This window comes from Myzus persicae, unplaced genomic scaffold (genome assembly GCF_001856785.1).
Source record: "Myzus persicae strain clone G006 unplaced genomic scaffold, MPER_G0061.0, whole genome shotgun sequence".
Lineage (NCBI taxonomy): Eukaryota > Metazoa > Arthropoda > Insecta > Hemiptera > Aphididae > Myzus > Myzus persicae.
Genome location: NW_019103443.1, coordinates 238,931 through 256,313, shown reverse-complemented (window position 1 = coordinate 256,313; position 17,383 = coordinate 238,931). Strand labels below are relative to the sequence as shown.

Sequence of the window (17,383 nt, the reverse complement as noted above, 5' to 3'; positions counted from 1 at the left end):
CTGATATGTGCTTAAGTTACAAAAATAACTTAATGATATCATTCCATGTATGAATATTTTATTATACATAGACCATCAATCACTTAAAAATGTATCTACCTGAATAGGTCGCTGAAAATTGTTCATCAATTACGTATGATTTATAGTTTATACATTATGAGATCACTTGTACTTGCGTAGTGGTTAGGTAAATCCACTTAGATACGATACGTAACACTAATTACTATAATAAGTTAAAAGCTGAATGGTTGAATACATAGGTGATAATAAACACTGATGTATTTATAATTTACAATCAATGTTACCACCAACTTATTTAGTATTTTTTACTAGATACTTTGATAGTGCCTATTAATAGTTATACTAGTTTGATAAACACCTTGTATTTACATTTCTATTAGGCCAATCCTCGTACCCAGTTTATAACAAAATATTATATCTACTCGGAACATCTCTCTTTTAAATATTAATACGGGAATAATTTTGCAATTAATTTCATATCTTTGATCAAAACTATCGTCTTCACACATTGGTGGAACTTTTACATTCAAAACCTATGTTTTGAGTTATTTCATTGATTTTAGGGGAATGTGTAATTTTGTGGGAATTTTATAATTAAATTTTATTAAATTTTTATATTTAATTGGTGAAGGTTTTGTGGTTTCCAATTGAGTGACTTCCGGTGTTAGGTGATTGTTGGAGCTACCTCGTCGGGAGGAGCTATTGGTGAAAATCGATTGAGGAAATAGAAATGTTAGATTCTTTTTGCAGGCAGATATGTGATATTATTGTGAGATCTTAAGCGTGTCTTCGATTGATTATGAACTGCAGTTTTCCAGTCGTTTTCATTATCTAAAAAGTCAGGCGGTGAATCTGGAGGGGGAGGGTGTTGGAACACGTTTGTAAATGTTGATAAAAACACGGATGGTTACCCATCCGAGTGCTAGCGTAAACGGCCGGTACGTACGCTCAGATCGTTGTCGCAGACTGAGCGTACGATCGCACATCACCAAGCCACTCAGAGCATACATGTTCGATAAACCTACGTAGGTACTTATATTTATTAGTTTATTACTCAATTATAATAATCTTGTATACTTTTGATATAATATTGAATAGGTACAGAAAACGCAAAAGCAGCTAATGTGTAACGAATTTCAATTGACATTTTAGCAATCTATAATATATTGATTAATATTTAGTGATTATAATAAAAAAAATATGTAATCATTCAAATTATAATTTAATAATAATAAACAATTGATGAGAGTTTTTTTTTACATTTATGTATTAGTTAGTATATTAGGTATATGATTTTGTTTTGGATATATGTCTGGGGCTTCGTTATTAAATTTTCATATTCTGTTAAAATTAAATTATAGATATCTTACATACTGATACATTTTACTCATCAAATAGACTAACACAAAAATTGTCATCAGCACTGTCTGGAATATGTTGTCTATGAATTTTCACTGGCTTGTTGGAAAATTCACAGAATAAATTAAATCGATATACAGGGAGTATAAAGTCACTTTTATCGCGTTCTTTCTCATAATAATGCCTGTAATTGTAATAACTTTTATTTGAAAAAAAACTATCGATTAATGTTTTAAGTTGCTGATACGACAACATTATGTTGACATCATAATTTTCTGGAAACTGATAGATAACACCACGCTGAACCAAGAGTAGAAATGGTAAATCAGTTTGACATTTTTCAATTTCTTGCAACTTTTTAGAAAATGTTGAACCATTTGCTGTCAGAAAATTAATTCGTTCTGAAATATTAATAAAACGAATTGGTACGGTAACGTCGGTAACTAAAGTCGTCAATATAAAAATTCCATCAGTATAGAACAATAATTACTGCAATATTCTTTTAAATCCGTTTTAATTTTATCCTTGAACCTTTTAACTGGTTTGAGATCGTCGGGATTATAAAACAGAATAAGATAAATTTGACGATCTTTTTGTATCTCTTCGGCGTTATCAAATGTAATTTCACTCGTTGAATATAACACATTTTTGTTTACCCAATCATAAAATTGTTCGAAATCTAATGAATCGCCACGAAATATTTCTTGTTCAAATTCTGGAGATGGTTGGTTAGAGATTTTGAATATAATTAATGATTTGTTATGATCACTATCGGGATACTTAGAACAATATTCTTCTCTGTTAACAAAAATGTATACATACCTATTAATATAGTTATTAGTTATTAACTATGAAACACTAAAAACAGTAATTTACCCAAATCCAGCATAAAACTGACAATCACCCATAAGAATCATTGATAATTTCTTAAAAAATTGATAGTCAGGTGAGTTTTTATTTTTAAAGTATCCAATTATAACTTTTTCGTAGGCCTTGATCGATAGATATACAAAGTAAAAAATAACACAAAGTAGTGAACGTAATGAATAAGAACATTTAAGAAAAACGTATTAACTTACTTTTGTAGGATTATTAGGAAGGCATATACTAGATATTACTTGGAGAGAATTATCTAGTAGATTTTGAATGTAAGATACTATGTTTGAAACTATTATGTCACTGGAAAAAAGTTTTCTAGCTAGCTTTCCATTTATGAATAATCTTACAGTATGATAGTATTCATAATCGGGTTTGCTCTCTTGTGAGTAATATTCAAGCCCTATAAAATGATGATTGTTATTTGTTAACATAACTACAACTTCATAAATTATTTTTATAGTTATTTAAAAATAATAACAAATACTTTTAAGTCCATACCTATTTTTTATTAAATATTAATAAAAATTATTATTTTACATTACCTTATATTTTTGTAAGTCAACTGTGCTATAAAAAAATACATTATCAAACATGTATTGTGTATATCTCATTTTTAACTTCACGCCGTTCATCAATAAATAAGAATATTAGTAGGTACCTATAGGTAGCTATTAAAGTATATGTAAGCTCAATTATTTTATTTTCACGCCAGTCAACAGAATTAGGAAACAAACATAAAATATCCATTCCATATTCACTTTCCTATGAATTATTAATTAAATAATATTTATATACAATATACATAAGCATTTAGTTTATAATAGCGCCAATCAGTTTTTTGATTTGTTTTTTTCTGCTTGGAAAACAAATTCAATTCCTCGGTGACTAAATCCTTTATCAAATTTTAATTGTTAAATTTATTTAATTTACAACTGTACTCTATTCCCAAATCCCAATAAGGCACTGACTATCCTAAATAAATAGTTAAATAATCTGTATTCTACTCACAATCCTCATAATAGTATGATTTTCCAATAATAACTTTTCCAGGATCTGGATAGAGTTCAGAAACTTTTATAGCAACTTGCTCTAGTATATATTCATGTTTACATGGTTCTCTATTGTAATTCGCCTCGAAAATAATTACAACCAATTCATTATATTCTAAAATTTAAAAATATAACAATTTAGTATACCTAAAAATGATAATACATTATACAGAGAAATATTATAGGCTAAGTGGTAATTAATTTTTTTATTAAATCCACTATTCATGGTTCGAAATAGGGTGAGTGTTTGGGAGAGGGCACGAGGAAACTGAGCTCTCTACTATTTTTATTTTATTTTGAGTACATCAACTATTTATTTTGGCGGGACTGGAAGAAGGCACAGACTAATAATTTTTTATTAAAATGTGGATTAGGTTGTCGATGGTATAATGAATTTTACAATCTTAATATTTTTAACATCAATATTTTTTTTAATATGTGCTTTATTTTTAATGGAACTTGTAAGCTATTTAAAGTTTAATTAATACTTGAGGTTGTTCATATGTATATCTCATCACAAAAAATTATTTTAGGTAATGTATTAGTTGTTGTAGACAAAATATTAAATGAAGAAAAAATCTAAAATTATTTCCAAGATGAGACTTTATTGCTAATACATCTATAAAAGTTGAATGTTGCTGTACAACAGGCCTATTTAAAAGTATGTGCTTATACTGCCTCTCAGACTTAATCCCGGACGTGACTATCTGCAGTGTACTAAATTACCAAATATCTGGGAGACATTTTTCCAGTCGATCTCCACGATTTTACTACTGCTCGCCGAATTTTCAGAGATCATGTCCTAGAATCAGACATGAAAAAAATGTAGCTCACCTAAATTTACAAAACTATAAAATATCGTGGTATAGACGCAACCAATATAATTATATATTTACCAGCTTAAGTGTCGATTCGCAAAACTCCAACCAAAACGACTGAATCCTATAAATTATAATTTATGATACTTACGTTTATCAGTATATTATATTATATCTATGGATAGGTAATACTGAGAACCACAAGGTGTGGAGCAATAGTTGTCACGTAATTAAAAAGATTCGATCTGGCTAGACGAAAAAAAGTTCGACGACACCAATAACCGGCGTAATACAAATCGCCGGCGACAAGCACTGAAGCGCAACGTGGTAACTGCGCACACCGACTACCGGAGTCTACAGTTTGTATTCGACACTCACTTCTATAGATATCTGTCAAGTGCGCAGTACGCATTGCGCAAGTTTACGACCGACCTAAACAATGAAACAATATTGTGTTATAACTTATAAGTTATAACTATATGAGTATTGTTTGTCAATAATTGTCACATGTCACGTCATGATGATAGTATTATTGAGCATAGAACCATAAATTAAATATACTTAAGTATACTTAAGTATATTTAATCTATGATAGAACATAAATGGAATATTCATGCATATACCACGAATCTTTAATACTGAGTGCAAATTCCTATCAAGTTTGTCTTAATTCGTGACTCATTAGTCAAACCGAAATGGCGAAATGTGTTGCACGTCAGTCATCAGCTTGGTTTCCTAGTTTCGTTGCACCAGGAGTTGAAATACAGAAACTATACTATGATGCAGATTCATCGAAGTCGGATTATATACGTATATTTTGCACCAACGGTTGCAATATTTGCGCACCGTTAGTGTATGGAAAATGGCCTATACATTGTGTGTAAGGTGTCCATTTATTAATATAAGCAATAGCCAATAGTCAATACTGATAATTAGTTCATTTTTCGTGAGTGAGTAATTAGTATTAGTAATTATTCTGAATAAACATGTTTTCGTAGGGGTTTTAGTTTTGGGGAAATAAAGTGTTAAAATTTATAATGTAAATATAAATATTACTTATGTATATATTTTTATATTTACATTATTTATTATTAATAGTTAATACAATATAAGAAAAAAAAACAGAGAACTCATTTTTCTGTAAATACCTATGAAATGTGCCGGGTTAACTCGTCATTGAATGATTGTGTAAAGATATTATGCTCAAGTACCTAATGGCAAAAAGTTTGAGGTCACCACGAATAATATTTTTTGAAAAACAACAAAATAATTAAAGTTGTTATTTTTTATTTAAATATCAAATTTCAAAAAATTTTGGATTCAAGTGCTCATACAAAAAAATATTGTGCATATAGGTATGTATTTTTTATGTTTATAAGCAGTGCAAATAGCACAGAAGAGCCCACAAGTGTTGAACATTATACCATATGCCTAGAAAATGGTTCATAAAAAATTATTTAGACTTTTTTTTCATTCTATGATATATTGATTAAACAATATTTATAATTTATAGAAGCAAAAAAAATTTTCCGCTTGGAAACCATATCGAAATTTGTAACTCGTTATTGTTTTTAAATGTTGTTATTCTTTTTGTCCTCATTCCTCAGCCAAAATTCTTTATCAAATATTAGTTTTTATATTAATTTAACTGTACTCTGTATTCCCAATAAGGCATTTACTATTCTAAATAAATAGTTAAATAATGTTTATTTTACTTACGTGAATCATAATAGAATGATTATCCAATAAAAACTTTCCATGGATCTGGATAAAGTTCAGAAACTTTTTCCAATATGGATTCATGTATACTTGATTCTTTGCAACTGCAAGACCAGAACAGAGTTACGACTGACGACCAATTAATTACATTCTAAAATGTTAAAGTGTAACAATTTAGTAAACAAACTAATATAAAAAACTATTATAAATGATATTTACCAATATAATTACAAAAGATAATATAGTATTAATGCATTGTAGAGCAATATCTAGCAAAGCCGTGATTGTTTTTTTAAAATCCTATCTAATGCTCGAATTGGGAGGTTCACAAGGAGACGGAGCTCCTCCGCTATTTTCATTTTATTTTTGGGTGCTTACCCAAAAATTACTGTCAAATTCAGTAAACACGCGTTAACATAATATATACATGTAGGTGAGACTGATCGTTTGTCGCCCGAGCTTAGATAATAATATAATATATTCAATAGCCATAAACAAAAAATTCCCAGGTATACTAATGTTATACTTAGTGCTGTGACCTAAATTATACATGCACATATAGGGCTATACTTTTGGATATAATCGCAAAAAAAATGTATCACATAAATAATTATTTAATAATATTATAAAAACATTTTAATTTAACAATTTATAAGGTAATAAACAATATAGGTATACTGATTTATTTAGAATCCTTTAGAGCTTTCATGATCATAAACTTCGAAACGCCTTTCAGTTGTCCGCATACTGTCGTCATTTCCGATCGAAATTTGTCCAAGTCGATTGCTCCAATCACGGACATTAACAACAACCCAAAGTCTCTGTTAGTAGAATATTCATGGGCCGAGTTTCTGCACAACTCCACCAGACGTTCGGCGTCATCGTTGTTTAGTCTTTTTTGGCAATTGTTCACCAAGTGCAACAAAACTGGTATTTGATACTGATCCAGACCATCGCAGTTATTTATGTATTCGCTGCAAAAATCAATAACAGTACCAATCGTATAATACTTATCATAATAAAACCTATAGATCAGTAGTTCTCAATCGGGGTGACATGTCACCTTAGAGTGACATGGACCTAGCTCGGGGGTGACGCAGAAAAAAAAATTAAAAAAATTAATTTTTTCGAGAACAATCATATTATTTCTTATAATAAATATATTATATACCTATACCGCCACTGTCATGTACATAACATACCTCAAAGTTCGTATCTTTATAATAGTTTGTATTATTTATATTTTAATCTTTTGGTCGGTTTTTTTTTAATAAAAGAATAATTTCAAAATATACAGCTAAGATTGTTTATTATTTTGATGTTAGGGTGACGCAGTGTTTGATGTTAGTGGCTAAAGGTGACATGAATAAAAAAAGGTTGAGAACTACTGCTATAGATAGCCATTTTTTGAATCGATTTACTTTAAAAGAATACACCAATGTTGTTGGTCGAGAGATTTCATGATGTCCACGAGCCAATTCAAGTGTTTAACTAGAATCGATTCTCTGTCTATCAGCAGTTTGACGAGGAATGACTTGCAAGCGTATTCTGGAAAGTGGACAATCAGTTTGGACAGACTGTCAACGAACCCAGTCAAATTCGACTCACGTGTTTTGAACTGAAAAATAATAACTTCGCTATAGATACTTCCGAAACTGCGGTGACGCTGCAGTTGTCGTTGTAATTTTACAACTTTCTACATATATGTATATTGTATATTTGTACACAAATAATAATAATAATAATAATACATATAATAATAGGTACACCAATGACCAATATGTATAATTAATATAATATACTGATAAAAAGGCATCACTACAAAATTGTGTTTTAAAAAGTACACACCCAGGGTAAATAGATCTCTTCACAAATTATTTGCGGCCTTACGTCGGTTTGGACAAGTGCTTCGCAAAAACCGTGGCGAGCTTTGTCAGTGACAATTTCCGGCCACACGTCCCCGATTATCTCCGACACGTCTTTCCGGTTGCTTCGCTCAGTCTGCAACGCGGAAAACAATTCTTTGGTGTCGTAGTCTCCAGCGTTTAACATTTCGACGATTTGTTTTATTGCGTTTTCGTGTGGGTCTTCCACTGCAAAAACAAATACATAATTTCCTTAATTATTATCCAACAGTTATAATATGGGTTCTTGAATATATAGCACAGTTAATACTATAATAATATTAATAAAAAATTAAGTATAAACCAATAACAATAAAAAATATAATAATTACAACAATTAATCAGGGCCAATAGAAATAAAATGTAGAACCGATAAAATTAGATGTATAAGCATATCGCTACAAGACAAGTGTCAACCAGTCCAAGCACCGCGATTATATTTCCTTCAATATTTAAGTTATACAACCTTTCTACCTATACTGTGAGACCGCCGTCAGTTTATTAACCGTAGTTATATAGGTATACATACTTTCTACAATATGTTTCTCAATTACTATCTTTTTTTTCGTATGGTATCACCCAACCGTGGGGCGAGGTGGACTAAATTTACCTATAACATATAATTTCTTAGGTACCTCGAAAATGGAACTTCAGAAATCTATTATATTGTCATTACAGACACCATAAAGCGGAATGTATGTACATCAAGGTTTAGAAACACGGTTGTTGTGACTACACTGACTAGTGCAGGTTATACCGTCGAGTTAGTAAACTAAACATCTCACGGATAAATAGGTACGCGGAGATATAATATATATATTGAAAGTGTGTTGAAATTATATTCAATAGGTATACACAAGTAAACATATTATAGTTATATCATTGACAGTTATATAAATACTTACCCTGCGGTTGACTCGGCAGGAAGGAAGATTCGTCGTTAAAATTACCCAATGTAGCGCCGGTGCAGGCAGGCTGTAGCTGCAAGTCGTCGACGACAGACGCTGTAGGCTTAGATTCCACATTCGATGACACGTCTGAGCAGGATTTTGGAAAACACGCCTGAACGGCGTTAAAGTCTCCGTCAATATCGCTGTCATCGCTGCTCGAACTGGAGGTTTCAACACGTACAGTCTACATACATATATAAATAAAATATGAAATAATTTTCGTAAATGCCATCAGAAAATTGAAAAGCGCTTCGTTGGCGATTTAGTTTAGGTTTATCTATACATATTAATTTATTGAGATATAGGTAGGTACATACTTTCGATGAAGCAGCCAAAGACGACAAAAGAACTTTTTTCGGTGTATCTAAGCTGCATTGATCCGAAGCGAATTTGTTTAACACTCCAGCCAATAAATCTTCGTTTTCCGTACTAAATGTCCAATTACCCCAGGTTTCCATAAATAGTCTAAATTTTAACGAATCGCTTTCGCTAGACTACTCTCTGAATTATGTGTTAGGCATATTATATATTATCAGCGATCTAACGTATATAAACACAGTATTGTCTGAAACAGGAAGAAAACATACACGTTTTTACATTTTAATTATAACATCATGTACTTATGTACCTATAGTCAATTATAAAATACCATATAATAGGTATATATACAAAAACATAACACAATTATTAAAAGAACTAACTTTGAAATACTAAAATTGTACTAAGTACTTAAAATGCTATAACTTAAAAAGCTATATTCTGGTTTTCGGATTATAGTGCTAACCTAACATCCTAACAATTTTTAAATCAATTTTAAATTATACTCGTTAGATAATGCTACGACTAGTGAAACAAAATGGTTTATTGATTGCTATTTTCTATAATATAGTGAGTACAATCCTATTGTCTTAATATGTTTATATTTTCTAGTCTAAAATTAAATTAATTTATCAGAAAGGTTTGTGACTAGGTTAAGAGAATAACATTATTATTATTAATATTATTATAAATTATCCAACTAAAATCAATAAAACAAAGAAGGACAGTTCGCTTAACTAGTTAAAAAATGAGATACATCAAATATATAGGAAAATAATAAGAATTTTAAATTAAATTTCTTTGTCATTGTAAAATTGTTATATGTACAACTCAGATTAACCGAATAACTTTGTTAAAACTTGCAAAGTTTGAATGGTCAAATTGAAATTCAGATTGAGCACTGTAATTTTATTCAAGTGGATAATTTTACTTAACAAAATCCTATCTATAGGAATAGTCAGGACAGATATTAAATATTAAGACATTACAATGTTTTAAATATTTGAGAAAAATAATAAAAGTCAATTTTATCAAAAATAATTAGGATACATTCTTATATTTTTTTACAATAGTGTATATAGGAATATTTATATATACAAATTATTAACTTGATATTTTTTTAAATGATTATAAACACTGCAAACATAGGCAAGAATGAATTAATAATAAACCAAATAATTTACACATAATAGGTATCAATATCATGGGATATGGGTTTCTAGTTTTAAAAGATTACATTTCAAAATTTCATTAGGATTCAAATTATTTACAACAAATTGTATATGACTTTTTATGAACCCTGCATCTTCAATGTCACCCCGGCAGTATATGGTATTCAACAAAACTGTCCAAAGTTCAGATGACGTAGGGTATAAATGAATCCCCTTCAAAACATTTCGGAGGCACATTTTCAATTCTCCTTCAAACAGATTGCATATGGTAGTAAGAACTAATGCATTTTTTAGTTCCCACGTTTTGTTGCTGATAACTGTAGCACATGTAAAAATATGAGAACATAGTCCTTTTTTGCGCTGGGACTCATTGGCCATATAGTAATTCAATAATATGAAACCCAAGTTTACCCATAGATGAGCGTTATCAGGGTGAATGTGAACACAACGGCTGATTAATTTCAACGATATATTTGGTTGACGGTTCAAGTAGTAGAAATATGTTTCGAATCGAATAATATCTTTAAAGAACAAAGGATCACTCTTATGCGATATCAATTCTTGCAAGATAGTTCTAGACAGACTACTTTTACGAGTTACAATTCCGAGTGCAAATGTAGCTAATAGTGCCTGTATGTTAGCAGTATTACTTTGTATACTCTTCAAGAATAATGTTGTGGCTTTATCGTAGTCTTCGTGATTACTAAAAGCTATTGCAGCCATAGCAAGGAAAGCCATTGACACAATACTCATGTCAGATTTATTTTCAGTCAACAATTCATAAGTAGCATATGCTTCTTGATACTGACCAGTCTTATAAAATGCTAATGCAATTCCAAACTTATCATATAAATTCATTGAGTTCATTTGTTGGTATTTGACTATGGCTTCATGATAACATTTCCCTTTAAGAAGACTAAGAGCAGTGTTCCTTTGCATGCCTATTTGTGTTTCAGGTGTACAATATTGTTCAGCCTTTTCTGCAGCTTTAATAGCATTTTTATACAAACCAGAGTATCTGAACAATATTGACAATGCATTCTGTGCCCAACTATTTTCGGGATTTTGAGATGTAAGCCAAATAAGTAAATCAATATTATGATGAATTTGATGAGTCGGTGTTAATACTTCTGCATCAGCTTCAATATGTTGTATGTTTGCTTCAGTATAATTGCAAATGCTCTCTTCGTGAAATCCTAATGTGGTTGAATGATAAAACAAGTCGGATGACATTACAGGATTTTCATATCTAGTCAGTAAACCTTGCCCAACCCAACTATTTATAAGGGTTGGTTCAATATGTTGACTCAAATTAAAAGCTTCCTCAGCAAGATTTACATCATTGTGAATCATACATTTGATAGCCAAGTTATTATAAGCAATTGCATTTATTTCAATTTCCAAAGATTTAACAAAACAGTTATAACTTAGGTGTTCATTTTTAATCTCTTCAATAGCCTCAATGATTCCCATTGTGTTCCAAAAATCTTTGTTTTTTGGATCAAATGATAAGCATTTTTTAATAGCCAGTTCTGCTTTAGATTTAAATTCTATTCGTTCATTTTTATCAATATCTTTATTTAATGCATTTGTCAAATAACATTTGGCTAAATCATACCAGATATATTTTTGTGCAGGATTTAACGACAATTTTTTAGATGTTATATTTAATGCTTGTGAATAACATCTCCTAGAATAAGTATAGAGTTGTAAGCCTTTCACTTCATAATTTTCTTGGCTTTTGTTAAATATATTAGATGGTAAATATATAAAAGATAGTTCTTTGGGCATTGCTGCCATTAACAGACATAAATCTCCAAACAATTTCCAAAGCAGTGCATATCGATTATCTATCAACAATGCCTTGTACAAGTATTCACAAGCTTTTTTGCATAAATCATAACTTGCATGTACCTGATGAACAAAAATTGCCTTGGCATGTTCTATAAACATTTTTGCTGTTTCAAATAATGCAATAAAATCATTAGAATAAGAGTTCACAATTTTGTAAAATAATTGAATACTAGAATCCATTTGACCAATGCGATATTCGATTTTAGCTATTTGTAGTTTTGGATATAAAAGAGAGGGATCAATTTCTATACATTTAGAATATGTAAGTTTTGCACCCATCAATGATTCTCGTCCTAAGAGAGCATCACCTAGACATTCATAATAGTTTGCATTATTTGGATCATGTTTGGTAGCAATTTGAAAGTTATCAACAGCATCTTCATAATTGTTTAATTTTAAATAGTAAACACCTAACCTTAAAGAAGCCCACTTGACATTTTTTGATGTTTTCAGGTAATTCAACAACGCTTCTTGTTCTTTTGACTTTGATAAAGTATGGTATATATCTGATAAAGCAAGAGCGTTTTCTTCGTCATCAGGATTAAGAACAACAGATTTTTCATAGCAAGTCATGGCAACAGATAAATGTTTTATTTCTCTGTAATAATGTCCTAACTTAGTAATTAAATCACATCTATAAGGAGAAATCCGAGAAGCTTCCAAGTAAAACTTTCCAGCCTCAGCAAATTTTCGTTGTTTCCACAAAATATTACCAAATAGTAGCAATGCATCTACATCAGCTGATAAATTATTAATGCTTTTTAAAGAATGTAAAGCTTCATCAAGTTGACCAAATTCACTAAAATATAATGCTTCTAAAAAGATAAAGCGATCATCTCTATCACATTTATTTTGTAATGTATTTAAATAGTTTTTTGCGGTTTTTTGATCATTCAAATTACAACTAGCTATGATAATATACCCAATTAGTTTATTATTTGAATTCTCACTAAACATATCAATGGCTAACTGCCGTCCTTGTACAGTACAGCACTGTCGGGAACAACAATAAGCTTCAATTTCCCACATAAGCATAGTCTGATAACAGGAAAATGTTGGTTTTAAAATTTTCTTAGCTTGTTGAACACATCGTATTACATCATCATAACAATGAATATTGATTTGAATTTCTGTTAGTAAAAACCACGATTGCCATGAACGACTGGTAACTTGAACAACTTTACGTAACAATTTACGACTTTCTTCAAATTCATTTAATCTTCTCAAAGCAATGCTTTTGGCTATTATTGAATTTGGATTTGTTGGTTGTGCCAGGAGTAATACTTCACATCTTTCCATAATTGATGAACTCATTTTGTCAATTAATTTTAGTATGTTATCTTCAGGTTCAGTTATGGTCTTAATATAATTGCTGATAAATGATTCACAGAAAAAATTTATAACAATAGCATTGTCATTATAAATAGATAACATTTTTTCACATACATCTACAAGTTGTTGCCTTTTCCCTTTGGATTTTAATACAGGAATAAGTTTGCAATAAATTTCAAATCTTTGATCAAAACTATCATCTTCACACAATGCTAGATACATTTTTTCTAGATGTTCATCTAAGGGAGAAGTGTCTTCTGTGAATGGAAACTCTGCTAAAACTCTACATATAGCTAAGAATTGTGGTGTTATTTCTTCGTTTTCAATTGTTGGTAAGACTATTGGTACAAAAATTCCTAAATCCAGCTTTGTTTTATAATTTTTCCAAAGCTCAATACATTTTTTTGCACGTGTTTTACACTTGGTCCCATCAGTTTCTAAACTCAATAAATTAGCATAAGTGTAGAATAACTGCTGACAAACTGTAAGCTTATCACATTTTTCGTAGTATTGCTCAATGCCTTGCCAAGCAAATAAATTATTAGGAGAAAATTCAATGACTTTTTGGAACTGTTCAATAGATTCATCTTTTTTTGATGGCATTTCAAGAAGACTGGCTCCATAAAGAATCAAACCCGAAATATTTTTTGGATCATTCTTTAAAATTGTTTTACACAGTTTTGCTGCATCAGAAAAGTTTTTTCTCATAAATTCTTCTTTAGCAAGTTTCAATTGTTGTTTAATGTTGGTCTTATCCATCTTGTTAGTAGGTTTGTTTAAATTTTGTATTATCTAAAAACACATACAGTACAAGTCAAAAGAGAATACAAACCCTACTGCCGGATTGCACAAACAATCACTATACATTTAAGGAATCAATAGCGAGCTAATAGTCCTTTAAACTGATTTAGTGGCCCATGATTGTTCTATTAAATTTTATTGGACCGTTAAATTAATAAATTGTTCATGCAACCCGGCATAAATATATTAATTATCTCTGTCATTGATCTTATAATGAACTGCATATTATAAAATCAACGCATCTGTAAATTATACAAGCAAATAATAAATTTACTTTTTACAATACCAATTAAGGAAAATTTTAAGCTTAATCGATTTGTTAAAGTAAATTGTATTTATATTTCATACATTTGAAAATGAGAATAATATCTATATTCAGTTTGTTTTAGTTATTTTAATCTTACATATTTTAAAAATAAATTTTTAAATTGTAAATATTAGAGAAAAATAACAAAAATGCAAATCATATTTTTAATTTAATGATGGTACAATTATACCTTTTAAGAGTCAACAGTTTTGTCAAACAAGAGTTAATTTAATTTATTGCAAACAAACAAAAATAAAATTGTCGGTAATTAAATTATGAACTAGTTTGTTAATTTTCAACACCTACTTTATACTTAAAGGCAGTGTTTGGAACATTCACTAAAAATATGAATTTATTCATATTCACATTCAGTCCTTAAGAAAGGAACTTGATCAAGTTCAAGTTCGTGTTTTTTTCAAATGAACTCTTTCGTGTTTTTGTTTATTTAATTTTTTTAATTATAATAAGAAAAGATTATTATGTAATATAATTAATCAATAAATTTTAAATAAATATTTGTTAGATGGCAAATTAATTGAGCATCTTATAAACTGTTCAATTTCATTTAAATATAAACATTTTTCACATTCACTTTGAAAAAAACGAATTACATTTGCATATCGTTCACTAAATATGAACGTGTATTAATGAACGACATTCTTTCCAAACACTGCTTAAAGGCAATATATAAGCTGAAAATTCTTTTTTTTTAACATGAAATAGTTATCGATTTTGACTTACCACAAGCTTTGAGTTAAAGTGGTTAATTCATTTGAAACTATATTATTAGTGAGTATACTTTTGAACGGGTACATTGACTTTAAAATCATAAAATGTAATACTCTCCTATTCTTGTTTATATTTTAGCATAGATACATAATATAAGTAAAATGAGATGTATAAAGTTTACTCACTAAATTTAGTGACTCGTAGGACAACAGGACGTGATAGTATATAAATACTATTTTTACTATTTTTCTCTCTGTTACTATATTATTAACATGTCAGAAACCTGCAAAATGTTAAATTTATAAACATAATGAAATGATTATTGATTATTATTAAAGTATTCAACAATACCCTCCAGTTGCTTATGCTCACAGTATTTTAAGTCTCATCCCACATCAACATTTCCAATTTTTACATTGACAGTTGACGATTTCAAATAAAAACACCCAAAATAGAAGTAAATAATGTAAATATTAAAATTCAGTAGATACAAGCAATTAAACAAAAAAATGACTCTAACAATTTTCCATTGAGTAGTGAGTTGTAATGTTCAAATCCAAATGTTGATATATTAATATTCCAGCCTTATCACTTTTTATCACAAAACTAGATGTTATCACAAAATAATTGGTGGGATTTTGACTTTTCCATGTTGGCAAATGTAAATTTGTGATTTATTTTCCCGCTATAACAGCATCATACTTGGACGGCTGGAACTTGGAGAAAATTAAGGGTGTTTCGACTTCAGTCCCCGAGACCGGGTGAGATGTTCGTGTGTTTGGATTTTGGACTAGAGAGCTTTGATGTATAAAATGTATAATTAATACACCTACGACCTACCTATTATAAATGTATCGACATGTATCGATGGCTCTCTAGTTAGGACCAAAGACGTAAAAAGCTATCTTTCACAATAATATTATGTCAAAAGGCGCCCTTAGGAACCCACGTTCAATTTTCGTGTCTGCTAATGCTAGCTCCAAGAGTGATCAACATCTCCCTCGCCACCACGACCCTTAAACCCACAGCTCCAGGACTGAAAAATAGTCCTGACTGCCCAGTGACCAACAACCCAGTAGGTACCTGCCTAAGATGTTTGAAAACGTCGTAATTTTTTTTTTTTGTCAAAAATATATCAAAAGACAAACTGATTCAATTACCACAAAACTTAGCACTCTGGACAAAATATTAAAAACATTCTTGAGTAGAGCCATTTTAGAACTCCATAATTAAATGTTTTAAGCGATCACATTTCTTAAAATACCTACCTACATCTGTTACAGATCCGACAGATACTGTTGCGAAAAAATTAATATTTTTGTTAGAAGTAGCCAGTAGGTAGGTAAATTAAAAAAAGGGGATAATAGGTAGCCGCTGTCAGATATAATGTATCCCGGGGACGACTCACTCCCAAGATCTCAAGATAAAAATTGTGTACATATTGCTAAAAACAAAAAGAAATATATTATAATAACAAATTTTCTGAAAATTATGACTTAGCCCCCCCCCCTCCCCCAACAATGTAACAATGTCTCTGGAGCCGCCCCTGGTGTTAGTATACCCCGTCTCCGTGTCATTGAGTAAGTCACTGTATTACTGTAATGAGTGTAATGTGTGTATTAAATTGGAATTCAATGATAAATCATTTTACAGTGTTTAAGATGAACAATAAATTCTGGGCGGAGCAATGAATGCGCTGATTGATTTTCCAATGTATTTTTTTTGTGTTTGTCATCCACTTTTTGGGGCAGTAAGCCAGTAAAGATGCTTTGATTTTCTACCTCAACATTTTAAATTTTGTTCTGGTAGGAAATTGAAGCTAGTTGGTACTTAGGACTTAGGTGGTCAAAAGTAAAAAATTCACAGTAATCTTCAGAAGCGTAAAAAAAAAACAGTGATTCTCTTATTCGGAATCAATTTTCTACACAATAGGTTATGCTTTTTGGTGGAGCTCTAAAAAAACTGTAGACAGGTTTGAAGTGACATATTTTCACAGAATGTTTATATTACCTATCAATTTCAATACATGGTAAAGGTAACATTTTCAATATATTTTTACTCTTTTGGGATATTTATAGGAATGCGAAAATTTCGATTTTTATAAGTTTACTTTTAAACTATTGTCGGTAAAATTTTTTTCACTTGGTTGAAAAACTTAGAAATTTAATACA

General features: G+C 30.1%; 2 protein-coding genes across 4 annotated transcripts; both read right to left on the bottom strand.

Annotated features, from left to right (window-relative positions):
* Positions 1-1,264: 1,264 nt before the first annotated feature.
* LOC111034553 (endoplasmic reticulum resident protein 44-like) lies at positions 1,265-10,056 on the bottom strand. 2 transcript variants are annotated; one of them, XM_022315827.1, is made up of 7 exons: positions 4,205-4,550; positions 4,035-4,110; positions 3,268-3,423; positions 2,460-2,659; positions 2,257-2,372; positions 1,871-2,178; positions 1,265-1,781 (listed from the first exon to the last, which is right to left on the bottom strand). In XM_022315827.1, the coding sequence occupies exons 2-7, from the start codon at positions 4,105-4,107 to the stop codon at positions 1,405-1,407; spliced, it is 1,230 nt and encodes a 409-aa protein (XP_022171519.1). In that variant the 5' UTR covers positions 4,108-4,110; positions 4,205-4,550; the 3' UTR covers positions 1,265-1,404. The 2 variants fall into 2 exon arrangements, 1 of the variants encoding a protein (XP_022171519.1); XR_002604554.1 differs by lacking the exons at positions 1,265-1,781; positions 1,871-2,178; positions 2,257-2,372; positions 2,460-2,659; positions 3,268-3,423 and adding exons at positions 7,267-7,463; positions 7,694-7,938; positions 8,655-8,883; positions 9,017-10,056 and having other exon boundaries at positions 3,894-4,110; positions 4,205-6,819.
* A 59-nt stretch (positions 10,057-10,115) lies between these two features.
* On the bottom strand, positions 10,116-15,795 carry LOC111034550 (tetratricopeptide repeat protein 37). 2 transcript variants are annotated; one of them, XM_022315825.1, is made up of 3 exons: positions 15,564-15,795; positions 15,398-15,495; positions 10,116-14,167 (listed from the first exon to the last, which is right to left on the bottom strand). In XM_022315825.1, the coding sequence occupies exon 3, from the start codon at positions 14,132-14,134 to the stop codon at positions 10,220-10,222; it is 3,915 nt and encodes a 1,304-aa protein (XP_022171517.1). In that variant the 5' UTR covers positions 14,135-14,167; positions 15,398-15,495; positions 15,564-15,795; the 3' UTR covers positions 10,116-10,219. The 2 variants fall into 2 exon arrangements, with proteins under 2 accessions (XP_022171517.1, XP_022171518.1); XM_022315826.1 differs by having other exon boundaries at positions 15,585-15,795.
* Positions 15,796-17,383: the final 1,588 nt, after the last annotated feature.

Excerpts from the sequence above, each read along its gene's own strand:
- LOC111034553 (XM_022315827.1), bottom strand. The coding sequence starts at position 4,107 with ATGATCTCTGAAAATTCGGCGAGCAGTAGTAAAATCGTGGAGATCGAC. Across the intron at positions 3,424-4,034 it reads AAATGTCTCCCAGATATTTG|AATATAATGAATTGGTTGTA; the intron begins GTAATTTAGTAC and ends TTTAAATTTTAG. Across the intron at positions 2,660-3,267 it reads ATCATACTATTATGAGGATT|GGCTTGAATATTACTCACAA; the intron begins GTGAGTAGAATA and ends ATCATTTTATAG.
- LOC111034550 (XM_022315825.1), bottom strand. The coding sequence starts at position 14,134 with ATGGATAAGACCAACATTAAACAACAATTGAAACTTGCTAAAGAAGAA.